This window comes from Dicentrarchus labrax, unplaced genomic scaffold (genome assembly GCF_905237075.1).
Source record: "Dicentrarchus labrax unplaced genomic scaffold, dlabrax2021, whole genome shotgun sequence".
In the NCBI taxonomy this organism is placed as follows: Eukaryota; Metazoa; Chordata; class Actinopteri; family Moronidae; genus Dicentrarchus; species Dicentrarchus labrax.
The window spans coordinates 24,384,449-24,400,436 of record NW_026136705.1 but is presented as its reverse complement, the minus strand read 5'-3'; the positions used below and the strand labels follow the sequence as shown (position 1 = coordinate 24,400,436).

Here is a 15,988-nt window from a genome sequence, read left to right as displayed (position 1 = left end):
GGTGATGGCTGTATTTACATTGGACAGAAGTGTTTGTTCCAGTTAGGAACTGATATATAGCAGTGGCTGGCTTTCACTATGTTAAATCTAGAAAAGGACACTGGTGTAAGGCGCGTTACTGATGCCACAAATTTTCATCTAATTTGCCTACTTAGTAACTTAATTTTTTCCTCTTGTAATTATATGTTTTGACATGAGAATGATCTTGCTATTGCATATGTTGTGGAATGCAGGGTTTTGCAGTCTGTTACAAATCTTCAGCATTGCAGCAATCAGCTCTGCACAAGAAACGACCCAGTAGCAACTCTGCCTTCTGAGCTTGTCCAAAACCATACACAGCCCTGACTTTTGGTCGCTAATCTGGTTTAGATTTACCACTGGATCATAAAAGCTGCAGATCATGCCAGTGTTCAGCAGCCCCAACAACCAGACAAAATGTTGGAATCTGACCATTTATGACAATTCAGGAAAGCCACAACAAATAACAGACAGCAGTGAAATGGAGCAAAACTGTGAGCTTGTAATGACCAAACAGAGACTGTGTTTCATTAAACACATTTTTGTGTACTGTAAATGTCTGAGTGACTGAAACAAACAGCCACACTAACTTACCTCTGATGGTTTCTTGTGCTGGTGGCGGACCCATGTGCTGCTGGTGCCCGTATTTTTGGATGACCTGGACCACGACGTCACCTGACCTGTAGCAATTTAAAAAGTACAACCACAATCAGTGGAAGAGTAAGGCTAACAAACATGTTTATAACCAAATACTCAGTTAATGTTCTTTTTGTGGACCAGGTGGACAAATTAGCCTTTTCGGATCTTCTTTTACAAACTTGTGACGCAGTTGTAAAGACAAGGTGGTTAAAAACTTCACTCACGTGGAGCAGAACATCTAACAAACCTAATCTGTGTTTGATTGGTCAAGAATGTGCATTCATGAGTGTGAATGTTGATTTAAAGTGGGCTAAATAAAGAACAGGTCACTGGCTGTAGATCAGACTTCATGTACACAGCGTGCATTCAAATTCACTCCAAAGAAACTTTATTGTCCCATAGGAGAAATTAGTTTTGCAGAGAGGGTTTACAATACAAGTACAATAAAAAAAACTGTAACATCAGCCAATATGAACCAGCAGGGACTTACTTACTAGAGAGCAAGAAGTTGCTCATCAGTGTAAAAAAGTTTTTTGTGATGGAGTTCAGGGCCTTTGTAATTTACACTGATGGAGGCAAATCAAACACTGCAGAGAAGCACTAAAACATAGCAGCTTAACAAAAACCTTACCAGCGACTTTTCCAAAGCCCGTGGCAGTACTACCACTGAGTCAGGCCTTTAATTGAAGCAGACTGATGATGATCTATTAGGAGGTTTAATAAGTAATGACAGTATAAATAGTATCTTGTTAAGCAGTTAGTCCACTGCGGTCCTTTACAACCTCATTAATACACAACTTAATGGCAATTAACCAGACACTGGAGCCAATATCCCACCTACCGCTTCAATCAGCAGTCCTGTGTGTGTTTTCCTGTGTGGCCATCTATGCGAACAGTGTTTGTCTGATTTCATTTACGCTGTTCTTCAATTTTTTTTTTTTAAATCACAAAATGACTGCAACATATACAGCCGAAAGCTCGTTTTCATCTGTGTACCGTGAAGGCTGTCATTAAAAATTGTATCACATTGGCAATTAAATTACATCACATTGGTATGATGGAAAACAGACATTTTGAAATACTGTGTAATATAGCACGTTGTTACTGTGACTGTGTGTGTGTGCGTGTGTGTGTGTGTGTGTGTGTGTGTGTGTGTGTGCGGGCCGCCTCCTACTCAACATATTTCCCTTTCCACCACAGCAGTACTGCCACCGCGCTAATTTTACTTGTGACATCTGAAAAACTAACAGCGCCGAGGGCAGAACTGCTGGTAGGTTTGTCTTCAAAATAACTGACTACCTCTCTCTCTCTACACACACACACACACACACACACACACACAATTCACAAATAAACATACTGTATATAGAGCTGCTAACACATCCACATATGTATATGTAACCCCATAGTCACATACACCCACACTTTTGCCCACTATCACACACACTTTGCTAACACTGAGCCAATGTCCCAATCTCAGAGTTGTACAGTTTAATATACTCACTATTACACACACACACACACACACACACACACACACACACACACACACAGGCACAGCACAGCAGGAAATATGGTGTGAACTGACAGCCATTCAAAATAATCCGCCACTCAGCTGTTCTGAGTAGGGGTGTCAAACTGTACCACCTCACAAAATGTGGTGGGACACGTGTGCTGTCTCTCTCTGTGTGTGTGTGTGTGTGTGTGTGTGTGTGTGTGTGTGTGCGTGTGCGTGTGCGTGTGAGTGAGAGTTTAAATAGGTGTGTCTACTTGTACATTTGGTTTTTTTGTATGAGTTTGTGCTCATTATTTGAATTTTATTTGAACATGTCTTAATTGCAACACTCCTGAACACCTATGGTATGGGAGACTTTGGAGCGAAGCGACGTCTGCAGTGCTGTTTTTCGCCTACCGGTTTTGCTGACTTGGTCAGACTTTGTTCATTTGGTCATTTTTCCTTGAGTTTTTTGCTTCTACCATGGCTAAGTAGGAAACGTAGTTAAATGGTGGTCTTTCTTTTGACTTTTCCACAATCACAAGTCTGCACACTGTTTTATTTTAGAACAGATGCATATTCTCCGTGGAGCAGAGAGTCGTTTCTTGTGGAATCTCAAGCACTGTCTAGAATGGCTGGGATAAGGTCCGGCAGCATTGCTGGAACGCGATGCAGCTGTGCCCGGTGAATGCAAGCCGTTAGACAACAGCATTCTCCACCACCATCATCGAAATACCAAAAAGAGATTTGAAGAATCTCTGCCAAGGCATACTGAAGTTGAACTGGACCTTACTGAGACACATGATGCTGTTTTATTATTGATTTGTATTTACAATCGTGAGTGCCTTCATCTAGAACTGTGTGTATAGGAGTTATATGTTATGTGCATGCGTTGTGTGTGGTAGGTATATACATATTCAGTGGGGCTGTGTGCTAATCTGCTGGACATTTCTTAAATATACTCATGCATCTGCACTCCACTAGAGAGTGGGTGCATGTGTGCGTCTGTGCAGGTTACATCCACACGCCCCACATGAGGCAGCTGCACCACTCCATCACTGTGGCCAGATAACCAAACGGGCTGCAGCGCAGTTGGAGGTTAGCATCATGGCCGTGTGTTAATTAAAAGCCCCGCTTGGTGCACGGCAGCCAAAATTATCATGGGAATCCTTCAATTAGAAACCTGATAACCTCCAGTCAACAGATGCAGCTGGAGCCCACGCTGCACTGGCCAGGGGAAGCTAGCGGCTAACAGCTAATTATAAAGCAGACAGAGCGGCCTTCAGCATGTGGCTCAGTCAGGTCGGAAAAACAGCCTGTTAAACCTGCTGTAAAATACTTAATACATGCAGACCTGTGACCACATAACAGTTAAACCAGTACGAGGTCACTTCAACCTGTAGCGGCCCCGCTGCAGTAAAACAGTTTTTTTAGGTTTGAATCACTACATTATCCAGAAGTTATCTTCATAGATCTAAATTTTGAAATAGCTTATAAAATGAAAAGGGTTGGGACATTCCTCACCATGACAGCATACAGCTTTATTTTGAGAATTTCTTTTCCAAAAGCAACAACCATGTCTGAACTTAGCTGTTAGAAAAAGATTTTATTCCCCGTAGTTTCTCCTACACACTTCACAGCCCCGTCTCATTCCCAGGTTGTCAAATACAGACACCAGTGGTATTCAGTTCAGTTGCAATCTGCAACTTCACAGCTAGATGCCACTAAATTCTACACACTGGTCCTTTAAAATAAATTTGCAGCAAAAGTCATGTCCACTTGTGTACTCAACAGTTTGTTTCCTAGATCACTGATGTCTCTAATATTCTGTCTACACTGGCCTGACAGTGTCAAGGGGATGGCAAAACAAATACATTTGCTTGTTATTGCAAAATGCACACCGCAAAAGGCCAAGAATTAGTCACGTTGAACTGCCAAAAGCCAAAAAGAATGACATTTAAAATTAAATTAAAATGCTAGCTGTCTTCTATGACTAAGTCTTCCTATTTTGTAGACAGTTATCAGCCATGAGAGCCAAATGTGCTTGTGTAACACTGTACCGCTGTTCAAAGACTGTTTATTATCAAACGATTTTCCAGCAGAAGCTGCCAGTGCTGGTAATGTGTTAGACTGGCCAGATGTTCCCATCATCATGCAGTGTATCTCTTCATGGCTGGCTGTCTGTCTCATCGACTGTATAAAAGATATATACAGCCCATGAGACAATCTTTATATACCGTTAGACTTTATATACATTCTATAGTCAGTCTAGGTGGTTGTCTCGTCTGACTCTGGGTGGGAAATCTACCTGCAAATTTATCAAACTATGCATTCATCATTAAATATAAATCAGTCAGCCTACTACATGTTGCATGTGCTTAACATTAGTTCCAAAGCACATTAGGACAGATTTATCAAGAAAATGGCATACCACAAATGTGAGATGAGAGTTTTATTGTATTTGCAGGCAAAATCTGTGTGTAAGATCCTGATTTACTAAGACAGCAGCTCATTACGCAGTCAGCTCATAGACTGCACTCGGGACCGACGTCCAGACACTTTCTACAAGTGAAAGAGAGCTCATCTAGGCACAGATCAGCTGTGGGATCTGTCTGAGATCACCATGCTCAGAAAATAATATGACGTAGTGTGATCTTCCAAAACATTTATTACATCCCAGTGCGACTCCACCCGAGTAAAACTATTTCTCATAAAATGATAGTACTAAAAATGTTATTATTGATATAAGAGTGTAGAAATGGAATTAGCAACCGTTGGAGAGAAGGAAGGAGAAGCAGGTCCAGCAGCTGATGTCTCACTGGAATACTGAGGTTAATTACTTATCAGAAGAAAGAAGAGTGCAGTTGCATTTCCTTTTTTCTTTATATACTATATTTTTATTAGTTTCTTCATTTTTATGATTCAGTGCCACTCTTCTAGGGCACACTTACTCTGTCTTGAGAATTTAATCCTTGAGGTTAATTCATGTTTCTTTTCCCAACGACATCTTTCTTGTGGCTAGTAAATCTCATCCACGTTACATTTACACCAGAATTTTCAATATTGTCCTACTCCATCATAGTTAATGGCTGCTTGGGCTACCTATTCTTATTTCTATTGCAGCTGTGTTTAAAAATGGATATTTTCTTTAAAAAAAAATAACTCTTAATGAGCAGATAAGGGACGACAGTGAGACAGGAAGAAAGTCTATATGGAGACTGAATATGAGAAATGCCCTGCGGGAGTTGACTGAAACCAGGCAGCTCACCGTACAACAGCAGCACAGGACTCACTTTTCTGACACTTTCAGGTTTCTTACTACTACCACACACACACACACACACACACACACACACACACACACACACACACACACACACACACACACACACACACACACACACACACACACACACACACACACACACACAAACACTCCCTCCCTCTCCCTCTCCCTCTCCCTCCCTGAATCTCTCTTTTCAACTTACTGTCGGTGGTGTCGGAGTCATTGCTGCTCGTGGAGTATTTTCTCCTCTTCTTTTCGCTCTCCATCTGTCAGGGGGGTGGCAGCAGGGGAGGGAGGAAGGGGGGGGGCAAGAGACAGAGAGAGAGAGAGAGAGAGAGAGAGAGAGAGAGAGAGAGAGAAAAATGACGAGTGAGAAGATGTTCACCATGAAAACACAAGTGTTAATGAAATAATGCGCTGATGGCACCAATCTGTCAGAGCCTCCAGCAGGCATCCTGCCAGAATAAACTGACTTGATCACCGTTACACATTAGCGCTTCAGACTCGCTGGGAACTTCACAATGATACAGTTGTTCAGTTTCTTCGCATACAGTGGGAGTCCTTGTACATGTCGACTGTTGAATTCATCCTACATTAGTGCTGTATTCACTGGGAGCTATTGTGCCAGTCCCCTTTTATGCATCTGCTTTAATACTGTAGGTACTTTTTTCTTCAATAGAGCAAACCCAAATGAACACATGGCCAAACAAAACACAAGCTTCTCTCAACCAAATAAAACTAGGACACTTTTTGAAGTTTTAAGCAGCAGCTTTTTTTCTGTGTCTCTTGATAATAAAGGACGCTAAAAAGCAATCTCTATGATGAGGACATCTCTATTTAACAGCCTAATTTAGCTCATTTGTCACCTCATCTTTCCAATTCTGAGACCCCTGTGAAAAATGGAAAAATTACGTTTGTGCTGCAATCCAGTATTAGAAATAGGGGTGTAAGAAAACCTAATGCGACCCTTTAAAGAAGGATCTAAAAATATATATTGTATGTATATATGTAACACTGTTTAAATTTTTTTTTTTTTTAATTTTAAATCTGTTTTCTGTTTTGTACTTGATGTATATAGCGCCGTTTCCTTTATATCGTTACAGTTTTTTCTAAAATTAGATTAAAAAAACATTGCAGTATCTCACCTTGCTTACACTATCGCAATATATTGAATCATAAGCCCCATATAGTGATACATAGCTATCACCAGATTCTTGCCAATACAAAGTCCTAATTCAAAAAGCATAGATTTCGCTGGAAGCTATGTGCTAATATGTCAACTTTTCTGCAACAAAAATGGCTTCTTGTTAACCTTTGTTAAAGTTTATTTGAATGGTCTATTAAGGAAGTAATCATTAATAGAAATAAACACTATAGAATCTCAAACTATAAAAGCATTAATTCTTTCAGCTTCAAAAAGGTACCCTGTCAAACTTTTAAGTGAAAATATGAAAATCAGATTGCTACGAATTTAACCAAACAGCAACATCATCACACAATATTTCAGTCACAAAGTATCTGCTGAATGGATTCTCTCAACTGAAATGAATGAGCCTCCATCAGAGAGAAACTCACTTAACAAGTGGTGTCTGTGGGAAAAATATTTCATTAATTATTTCAACAGTGATATGTGTGTTTCTGCGGAAAAAAACTCACCTCTTGTGTTAAATCTAAAAGTGTTGCCCAGAGAACGCAATTTTTCACTTCAATTCAAAAGTAACAACAGTCAAAAAACACTTTAATTGTTCTACTGAGTATGAGTCTCACTTCAGAGCACGAGGACAGAGGAAGATGTGAGATGAGAGGACTTGCCACATTCACCCATTCACACACTGATGCATAGCATCAGGAGCAATTTGGCGGGAGGAGCTGGGGATCGAACCGCCAACCTTCTGACTAGTGGACGGCCCCTGAGCCACAGCCCTTGGTCAATGTACTTTGCGCCCAATGAATTTTTGTTTTGAAATGAGGAAACCTTGCTTTATATCTAAACGATGAATGAAAAAATGTACCCGTTTTGCGTATAAATAAAATAAAACAGCTCTTCTGTTTTTTGTTCTCCTTTTTATTAATGGCAGTCAGGAAACAGCTCATTTCCCGATTTTGAATTTCTCATTTAAAAACGTAAATCCGCTGGCCGTAAGTACACTGACCGCATCTACTGTATTTAGAAAATAGACTCTGGAAGTCTAGCACAACTTTCTTCAGAAAGGGAGAAACAGTAGAAGAAGGATATGACTAAATAAATAAGAGATATGTTACAGGAAAGAAGTTATTCAAGAAAGAGTCAGAGAGACAAAGGAAGAACATTAGAGAAAGAGGACATCAGAGCAAAAAAGGTCAGAAATAAATCAAACAAAAATCTGACCATCCAGCACAAGTGTGGAAAAAGGTGTTTTTAAGAGATTCACTTATCCAGCAAAACTGAAATAGTGCCCTTTACATTTTTCAACAGCACTCTGCGTTGCATTTGAAATGTTAGAAGCAAAATTGGGCCGCAAGAGATTTGCACAAAGTAATAAATATCTAGAAAGCTAGCTGCAGTAACAGTGGAAAGAGTCAGACTGACAGGTGAGGGCAAGAAATGGCACTTATTATAACCACAACAGATAGATAGGTGCCAAAGTAAAAAGGAACATATGAATAAATAAGTACTTAAACATAACAAATGCTAATGAACACAATGGCCCAAGGGCTCATTGAACGCTTTAATGAGTGTGAACATAATGTGAATCATAAGCTACGACCTTCACAGTCACCAGATCTCCACCCATCTGAACACCTACGGGAGATTTCTGGAAGGTGTTCTTCCCTCCAGCAGAGAGCCACACGCTTGGCCCGTCTACAGTGTGTCAAGGAGCACTGACGCCGTTCTGGCTTATGGTAGATCAACACCTTATTAAGACATTTTATGTTCACTTGTCCTTTAATTAGTCACCTTTCTCGCTTTGCTGTCATCATGCATTAATGTGTGAATGTGAGTTAAGTCCCAGTGGGCCTCTAAAGAAACAGATTCACCAGCACTTCAGGTAAGAACACTAGAACACGAGGATGAATGCACATTGAAGAATATTTGGTCACCTTGTTAATATAATGCTATACTATGATTACATTTTTTTATAAATCTTACTTTCATAAAATCAGGGGTTTATTATGAAAGTCCCTGCCAAGGATATAGAAAAAGAAAAAGGAAAAATACAGATCAAGCGGGCAAAGAAACAGCCTGAAGATATTTTTAATCTCTTGCCCTGGTCGCTTGAGGGTCAAAGGAAGAAAATATATAGAGTGCCACTAAGAGAAAAAAAAGGAGGGCATGGGTCAAGAGAGTCTGAAAGAGAGAGAAATGAAGCAAAAGAGTGTGTCAGATAGAGTCAAGAAGTCAATAGGAGGTTTTAGTGTAGTGCTAGACCGAGGCAGGAAAGCCAAAAGAGGAGGAGGTGGGTTACAACCTTCAGTGTGGGGAACGGAGATTTATGTGGCCGTAAAACTGGGCTATTCCCTCTTATATGGGGCTCTTCCTGTACCCCAGCCTCCCTGCCTGCCCTGCACGCACTTAACTACTCTGACATTTATGCTGACACAAAAACACAACGCTTCTTCGCTGCCTCTATTTCCATTCCAAGTCCTGCCATCTTTCTCATTCCCCCTTTCTCCCTTTCCTCCCCCCTCACCCTTCCCATCTTCCCTGCCTTACAATAACAGGGACACGGGGAGTCTGCAGAGTAAGGTTAAGTACATTATTGACTTCCAGAGTCTCTCTCGCTTCTCTCTCCATCTTTCCACCTCTTCCCATCTGTCTAGCTCTACCTCGTCTTCCTGCCTTTGAGGAGAGTGGTTAAGTACATCATTGACTTCCTCCAGCTACGTCTGTCTGACTTCAAGTCTGCACGCTTGGATCCAGCACAGGGTTTCCCCTCGCCTATTAAACTCTCAAGCGACCCACTTAAACCACACTCAGGGTACTAAAGTTGTTGTTTTTTTTAAAGCGGCATTCATTTTCTTACTTGACCACCCAAAGGAAAATGTGAACACTAAGAAGAAATGTGACATAAAATAGTTTTGAGCCTTGTAAATGAGTCGCTTTAGAAGTTGTTTGAAGCATTTACAACAACGGGGTATTTTGTGGAGGAAATGGCATGGGCTTAACCAAACACAGGGGATACAAATATGAGAACTTTTGACTGAATTAGCATGAAGAAAATGTTAATTTTGGCCATAATTATTTACTCAGGTGTCTCCTGGTGGCTTTGATTTGTTGAATTAGATATAAGAAACTCCTGCACCATTTTAAATGGATACGTCAAGTTCAGGAGCACCAGCCAAATGCTGGTAAAATATGCAAGTGGCTGGTAGATTTGCTTCACTCACCAGCAAGATAGAAAACAATGGTAATCTATTGAGTGGCTAATGAAATTTGTACATTCACTAGCCATTTGGCCGGTGCACAAAAAAGTTCATTCTGCACCCCGGACAAGTTCATGAAAAGCAACCTTTAAATGCTTCCATAAAATGCTATAAAAATGTATAAAGATGTAAGAATATCTGTTAGCAATCTTAGCAACCTTAGTCCCACTCAGTAGCTCCAAGGGTAAAACTCACTCCCCTCTTAAACTGGAGATTTTGCTTTTTAACCTTGTGTCGTGGACATGTAGCAGGCCTTCGTGCACACGGGAACGCGTAGTTAAAAGCTCTGGATTCTGGTATATCTCCGGCCTAACCCATCAACGCAGCAACCTGGGTTCAAGTCCCAGCTACAGTGCTTCCAGCTTGGCTAAAGAAATGCCATCAAATACATCTCTCAGAGCTTGAGGGTGAGAAACCCGTAGAGTCGCTGACTGACTTACTGGTCAAGTGGTTGGTTGTATGAAGGGGTTGGGATCTGAAGAGGAACAGCATGAACTTAACACCCATTACACTTTCCTGGTGGAAGGCAGGTGAAGAGGCAGCTGGTGACTCTGTGTATTAGGGTGACCACACGGTGTCTACACTATGAATGTACAATCTGCTTACTGCACTCCAAGAGAGCCGCTCACCTAGCAACCTACTGGATGCAGGTTTATTTCTGTGGACATGTTGCGCAGACCACAGCATGCGCACATTAGCAACTGTTATCCCAGCTGGCTAATAATACCGTACACTGTGATGACGTCACACTCAACTCTTCTGTTTTTTGTTCTCCTTTTTATTAATGGCAGTCAGGAAACAGCTCAGGCCGCAAGTACACTGACCGCATCTACTGTATTTAGAAAATAGACTCCGGAAGTCTAGCACAACTTTCTTCAGAAAGGGAGAAACAGAAGAAGAAGGATATGACTAAAACCTGGACCCCCACTATGGACTGCAAAGCTTCTCAGGGATCGGGAGACCTTCTTGATTTTAAAGGGTGTAAAAATAAATATCCAATATCTCAGTATTTTATCAATTTCTGTGAAGAAAACTAAATGAAATATTATTTTTTAGGTTTAGATTATTATTCAAGATCTGAACATGAGCTATATTCAAAGAGCCTTCACTCTCTTATAAACAGCCTCGCCCTGCATTGGAAAAGTTCAAACAACCAAAGAGCTAAGAGAACAATGGCTGCGCGTCAGAGGGAAGAAAACACAGAATCTGTCCAAAAAAAAAAAAAAAGCCTATTAAGTTTGTGTGACTAGTAAAACAAATTAAAAAAATACATAACAAAGACGGAGAACTGTATTAAAAGTTCCTAAGAATGTCAGAAAAACTCTCTAATCAATCTCTAATTGATATTCACAGGAAATAATCTGCTCAAAATTCATCCAAATCGGAGATTTTACACAAACTTGCAGATATTGTGCTCACTGTTTAGGTTCACTGTACAGTTTATCAGTTATTGAACTGAATATAACATGAAATATCCATAAATGATGTCACTTAATCAGGGTTCCTAACTTTAATAAATTATAGAAAAGGGGTCCCCTTAGGGGAAAAGGTTGGGAACCACTGGTGTAGAGCATGCATGTCAAAAAAACCTTTTTACAGGTGCTGAATCAAAAGAAATGCAAACTGCACTGCTCCAAAAAGATGTATCAATAGTCAACAGGGAAGTGTAATATGCCATTTTCAAGACATTTTGAAAAGAAAAATATAAGGCACTAAGGCTGGCTTAAGATCTGGCCAGCAATTATTAAAACATTTTCCTTTAATCTCTAGAACTAAGGTTCAAGTTCTTTGGAATTTCGTGAAAAGATGAATCCATTTAGTCTTTTTAGTTTTGCATTTTGAGTGTTGAGCTTCACCACTTTGAGAGAAGATAAATAGCTTAAGTGAATCATTCACCGTCTCCTCTCTCTGTTCAGCAAGTTACCTGCTGCTACTTGAAAAATCTTTCACAACAGGTTTTGCATTTAACAACTGATTGAATTCAGTCTGAAATAAAAACCCATATTAACTCCAACCAGACTCCTGTCTTCACAGAAAAGGGAGAAAGTTTTCACACTGACAAATCAGCGAGCTTGTGGCTAGCTGCTGACATTTGGTTTTCATTTGGTTTGCTGACAATGCTAACCAGCCGTTGCATGGCTAAGTGCGAAAATCCAGAAACTTATTCCCTGTTGTGTGAAGACAGCCCTCAGTGATTCTCCCTATAATTTAGTTTTTTTGTCACAGCAGCCTTTGGAAAGCAATTTTGATTTTAGTTCCACTTTCTGTGTTTTAGTTGTAAAACTGTTTTTGGGGTATGGATGTAATAAAGAAAGCACTACTTCCCAGCAGTAGCCAAACACTTGACTAGATTTTACGCCTACCCACAAAAGGGAAAACTGGACTGCTACTTTCCTCGCTGCACTGACCAGAATGGGAAACCATCAATAGCCACCCTGACGAATATTGGCTGAAAGTTGTTTATTCTGCCATCCACTTTCACCAAACGGCTTAGATGTCCTATTTCACTGTGTAATTGTGAAATGATTACCAGTAATTGCGTTTCTATTCCATTTATTGGCTATTGAGTTCAAAAACCTTTATTTTATTTATGCTGACTAATTGAATGATCCATGCAACAATACCCTTTAGGCATTTACTGACTGCTGGTATCTTTAATGACCTGCTAAGGGGTTCAGTGTCTCCATCACATGTAGCTGTCATTGGGACTGAACCTGTGATTGTAAGCTGACAGGACAGTCTTTAACCTCTTGTTCTGGTGGCAGCCCAGCATTTCAAAATGCGTATGTAAGGAGGGAACCACTGACCCGTTAAAGTGAGAGAATTGACGGTAATTGGAAATGTCACTGTATCTCCTTAAAATCCCCCTCCCTTCATTTTTGGAGCAGGATCACCTTAGGCATGAGGCAGATTAGCAGCTTTGCAAATGCCAAGAAAAGTATCCAAGTTCATTTTCTCCATCTCTCAATCACTTTCTTTACTTTGTCTCTACCTGGTATCCTTCTTTTTCCTTCAACGCTATCTCTCATCCTTAGTTTCCATGTCTGCTGTATGTCTCTCTTTCTTTCATGCAGTACACACATCCCTGTCTCAATCAGTCCAGTGAACCAGGTCCCAGACTTTAGATTGAGATATTACTTGTTCTCTGGAGAGATGGAGTGGGTGAAGGAGAAAAAGGGAGACAGAAAAGACTCTCAAAACTCTTGCCAAACAGCTATAACAGATGGTACAGGAATTGCATGCTTTTATCTTGATAGCCAGAATTCAAATACTTTGTAAAAAAATATTTAATTTGATTTTTGACTTTGAAATTTTGCTTCTTATAAGACTGCTGACTGAAATAGAAATTCTATTCAAAACGGCTCCATTAAATAATTCACATTTGATGTTCAAAACACTCAATGTCAGGTAGGTCTGCCCTGAAGAAAATACTCTTCAGGAAGTGATATATTTTCCATTCCCAGCAACAACTAGTTTAATTCATAAGGACAACACTGACTATTACAGTAATAGGTTTCAATCACACCACTGTTATGTGTGCAGTAAAGGCATCAATTACGTTCAACAGGAGGTCCTACATGAAGTACAGTTGTTTCCCCTCCAACACGGCCACCTGTAACTATCAACTTCCAAAATTAAATGTCCATTTTCCATGCAACCGGAAAGCAAAAAAAAACATTGTTAAAGTAAGATACTTTATGATAGACTGTTGTACTGCAACTTACAATATCGGGTAATGAAACACGATAAAATGTGTTTCTTCTGCTCCTACAAATCTCATATACATTATGAACATGCAGCAAACATTCAATAGCACAATAAAAACAGAAATCCTCAAGTGGGGTTCAGCAGACAAATATACATTGCATTATTATATAGTAATCTTTTTTATGTGTTGTAAATAGGGACGTCCCGAGAACTGATACTTTGGTACCAAGTCGATGTCAAAATTCAGAAAACTTGACAGTACTTGTTTTTCTACGGTACCGTTAGTACCGAGAACACAATTCTTCTGGACTTGACAGGACAGCTATGTACCTACGAATAGGCAGACTACGAATATTCTAGTCTGCCGTTAAATGCCACTGGAACAAGAATAATGCCTACTAGCACGGAAGAACAACATAATGAAGACAGCGACAAGTGCAGCTGTACAGGTGTTTTTATTCATGAAGCTTTCATGCACAGTTGCAGCCATCGTCAACTCTCTCCGCTGTCTGCAACGAAGAATCACACGCAGTAGGACTCTTAAAGGCAGAGAGAACGTCCCTCCAGACAGCAGCAAGAACAAAAAACATTACAGAGAGGGTTTGTTGGGCTTTTTTATAGCCTACATTGTTATTTTGTAAAAAAAAACATTAAGGATCAACTTGGATGCAGGCACATTTTTCCTAATGCAATGCAGAGCTACTCACCTGTACTATCTAACAAAATCGTATCAGAACTCAATATCGGAGGGTACTCTGTATTGAATTACTATATTACTATATTAAATGACTCGGGCATCATCATCAATCATATAATTTCACTGGTATTGGTATCTTACTTCTTTTGTTTGGTGCATTAGGGAGTGTGTTGGAAGATACTGGAGGGTCAGCACTGAGACTACTGGAACAAAGTTGAAACAAACCCAGGAGGGCCAGGATGGTGGACATGTTGAGTTGTGCCACTCCAAGATGACCCCATGATTTGTTGTGTGACAGTGTGGTACTTTTTGATCCACCTTTTATCCAACTGCCAACATCAAGAGCTAGCCAAAGCCAGAAGAGGTTAACCAGCAAGACTACTGTCACATGGGTGATACAGAGTGCAGCCCCCCCCCCAACTTGTTCCCTCACACCAAAAGGAAACAGAACGCGCACACACAAGGGACAAACAGGAACATCCTCACACCGGACTTACAATACCCAGGGTCAGGTTCTCAGATTGCAGGCATCTTAAGGTAGAAGGTAGGCTCATTTACATAGTTTCCTGCAGTAGCCTAACGTAACTTCAACAGATGATTGTAGAAGAATGTAATTTTATTCAATATGTATTTGAGGTTTCTATTCGATAGTTTTTCTGCATTACTGTCATATGCTTTGGGTTGTATTGCGACAGTGTACTGTACTGCATGACAGTTCAATGCAACACTATCATTGTGTTGTATTATTAAATAATATTGTGTAGTTCCATTTTTTTTATTAAACCTTTAAATTCACTGATTCCAAATTGTTCTATGAGTTTCTGTAAGTCTTAGTAAACTGAATATGTTTGGGTTATGGACTGGAAGACAAAGCAAGCAGCTTAATTCATTGTGAGTTGCAGCCCTAATCACGCTGAATACACACAAGTTTTGCTGTGTAACAGTGCAGCATTGCGTGTATGCATTATCCTGCCTTATCATACTATTGGTTTTTGTTGCATTATAATTCCCAGACTGTACCAGCACTGTCTAAACCTGCACTCTGTCAGAGTTGAAGCACAACAATAGCTGGAGGCAACCAGCTGTCAGAGTCAATGAAACCATGTTGTACAAGGGAGAGAGCACTATCAAAACAGAAAGAAATACAACCATATTGTTAAATAATGTGGTTTTGGTTTGGCTGAACATTTCTGACAAATAAAAAATAGGTCCCCTGGCTAAATAAAGAAAGAAGAAATGAAGTTTGGAATGCAGCAGCAAGAATGGAGGAGGAATCAGAGATTCAGAGATCAATATGGAAGTGAGAAGAAAAAAGGAATAGGAAAAAAAGAATGATGTCCCAAAAGATGGAGGAAGACAGAAAGATGAGAGTTAGACTGGAAAGAAATCCTGACAGTGAGACTATATAACTCCAAGAAAGACAAACAAGTCTGAGAAAGACAGCATGAAGCACACAGAGTTACAGAGGCAGGCGGAAATTCTCTGCTCATCTCCACACAAACAAAATTACTTTCCAAAACACAAATGTACACTATATAAATAACCACATATTGGAAAGCAAGCAGCCGTATGCACAACACACCAAAAACATGAACCACCAGCTCCCTACATCCTGCTATAACCACCATGCTATATTAAACAGAGATAGGTTCGCTAATGAGCTCATTAATTTAAATAATAAGCTAATGGTGTGAATATGAACTCCGTGTCTTAAAGCAACTCAGAGAAACCATTCCAACAA

General features: G+C 40.1%; 1 protein-coding gene across 1 annotated transcript in view; it reads right to left on the bottom strand.

The window, feature by feature from the left end:
- jade2 (jade family PHD finger 2) overlaps nt 1-15,988 on the bottom strand; it is a 170,742-nt gene that overhangs the window by 140,981 nt on the left and 13,773 nt on the right. Inside the window, exons 2-3 of the mRNA XM_051400617.1 lie at nt 5,641-5,704; nt 613-698 (exon numbers count right to left, since the gene is read on the bottom strand). Of these exons, the coding sequence (XP_051256577.1) occupies nt 613-698; nt 5,641-5,704 (150 nt within the window). The remainder of the gene's footprint in view (nt 1-612; nt 699-5,640; nt 5,705-15,988) is intronic.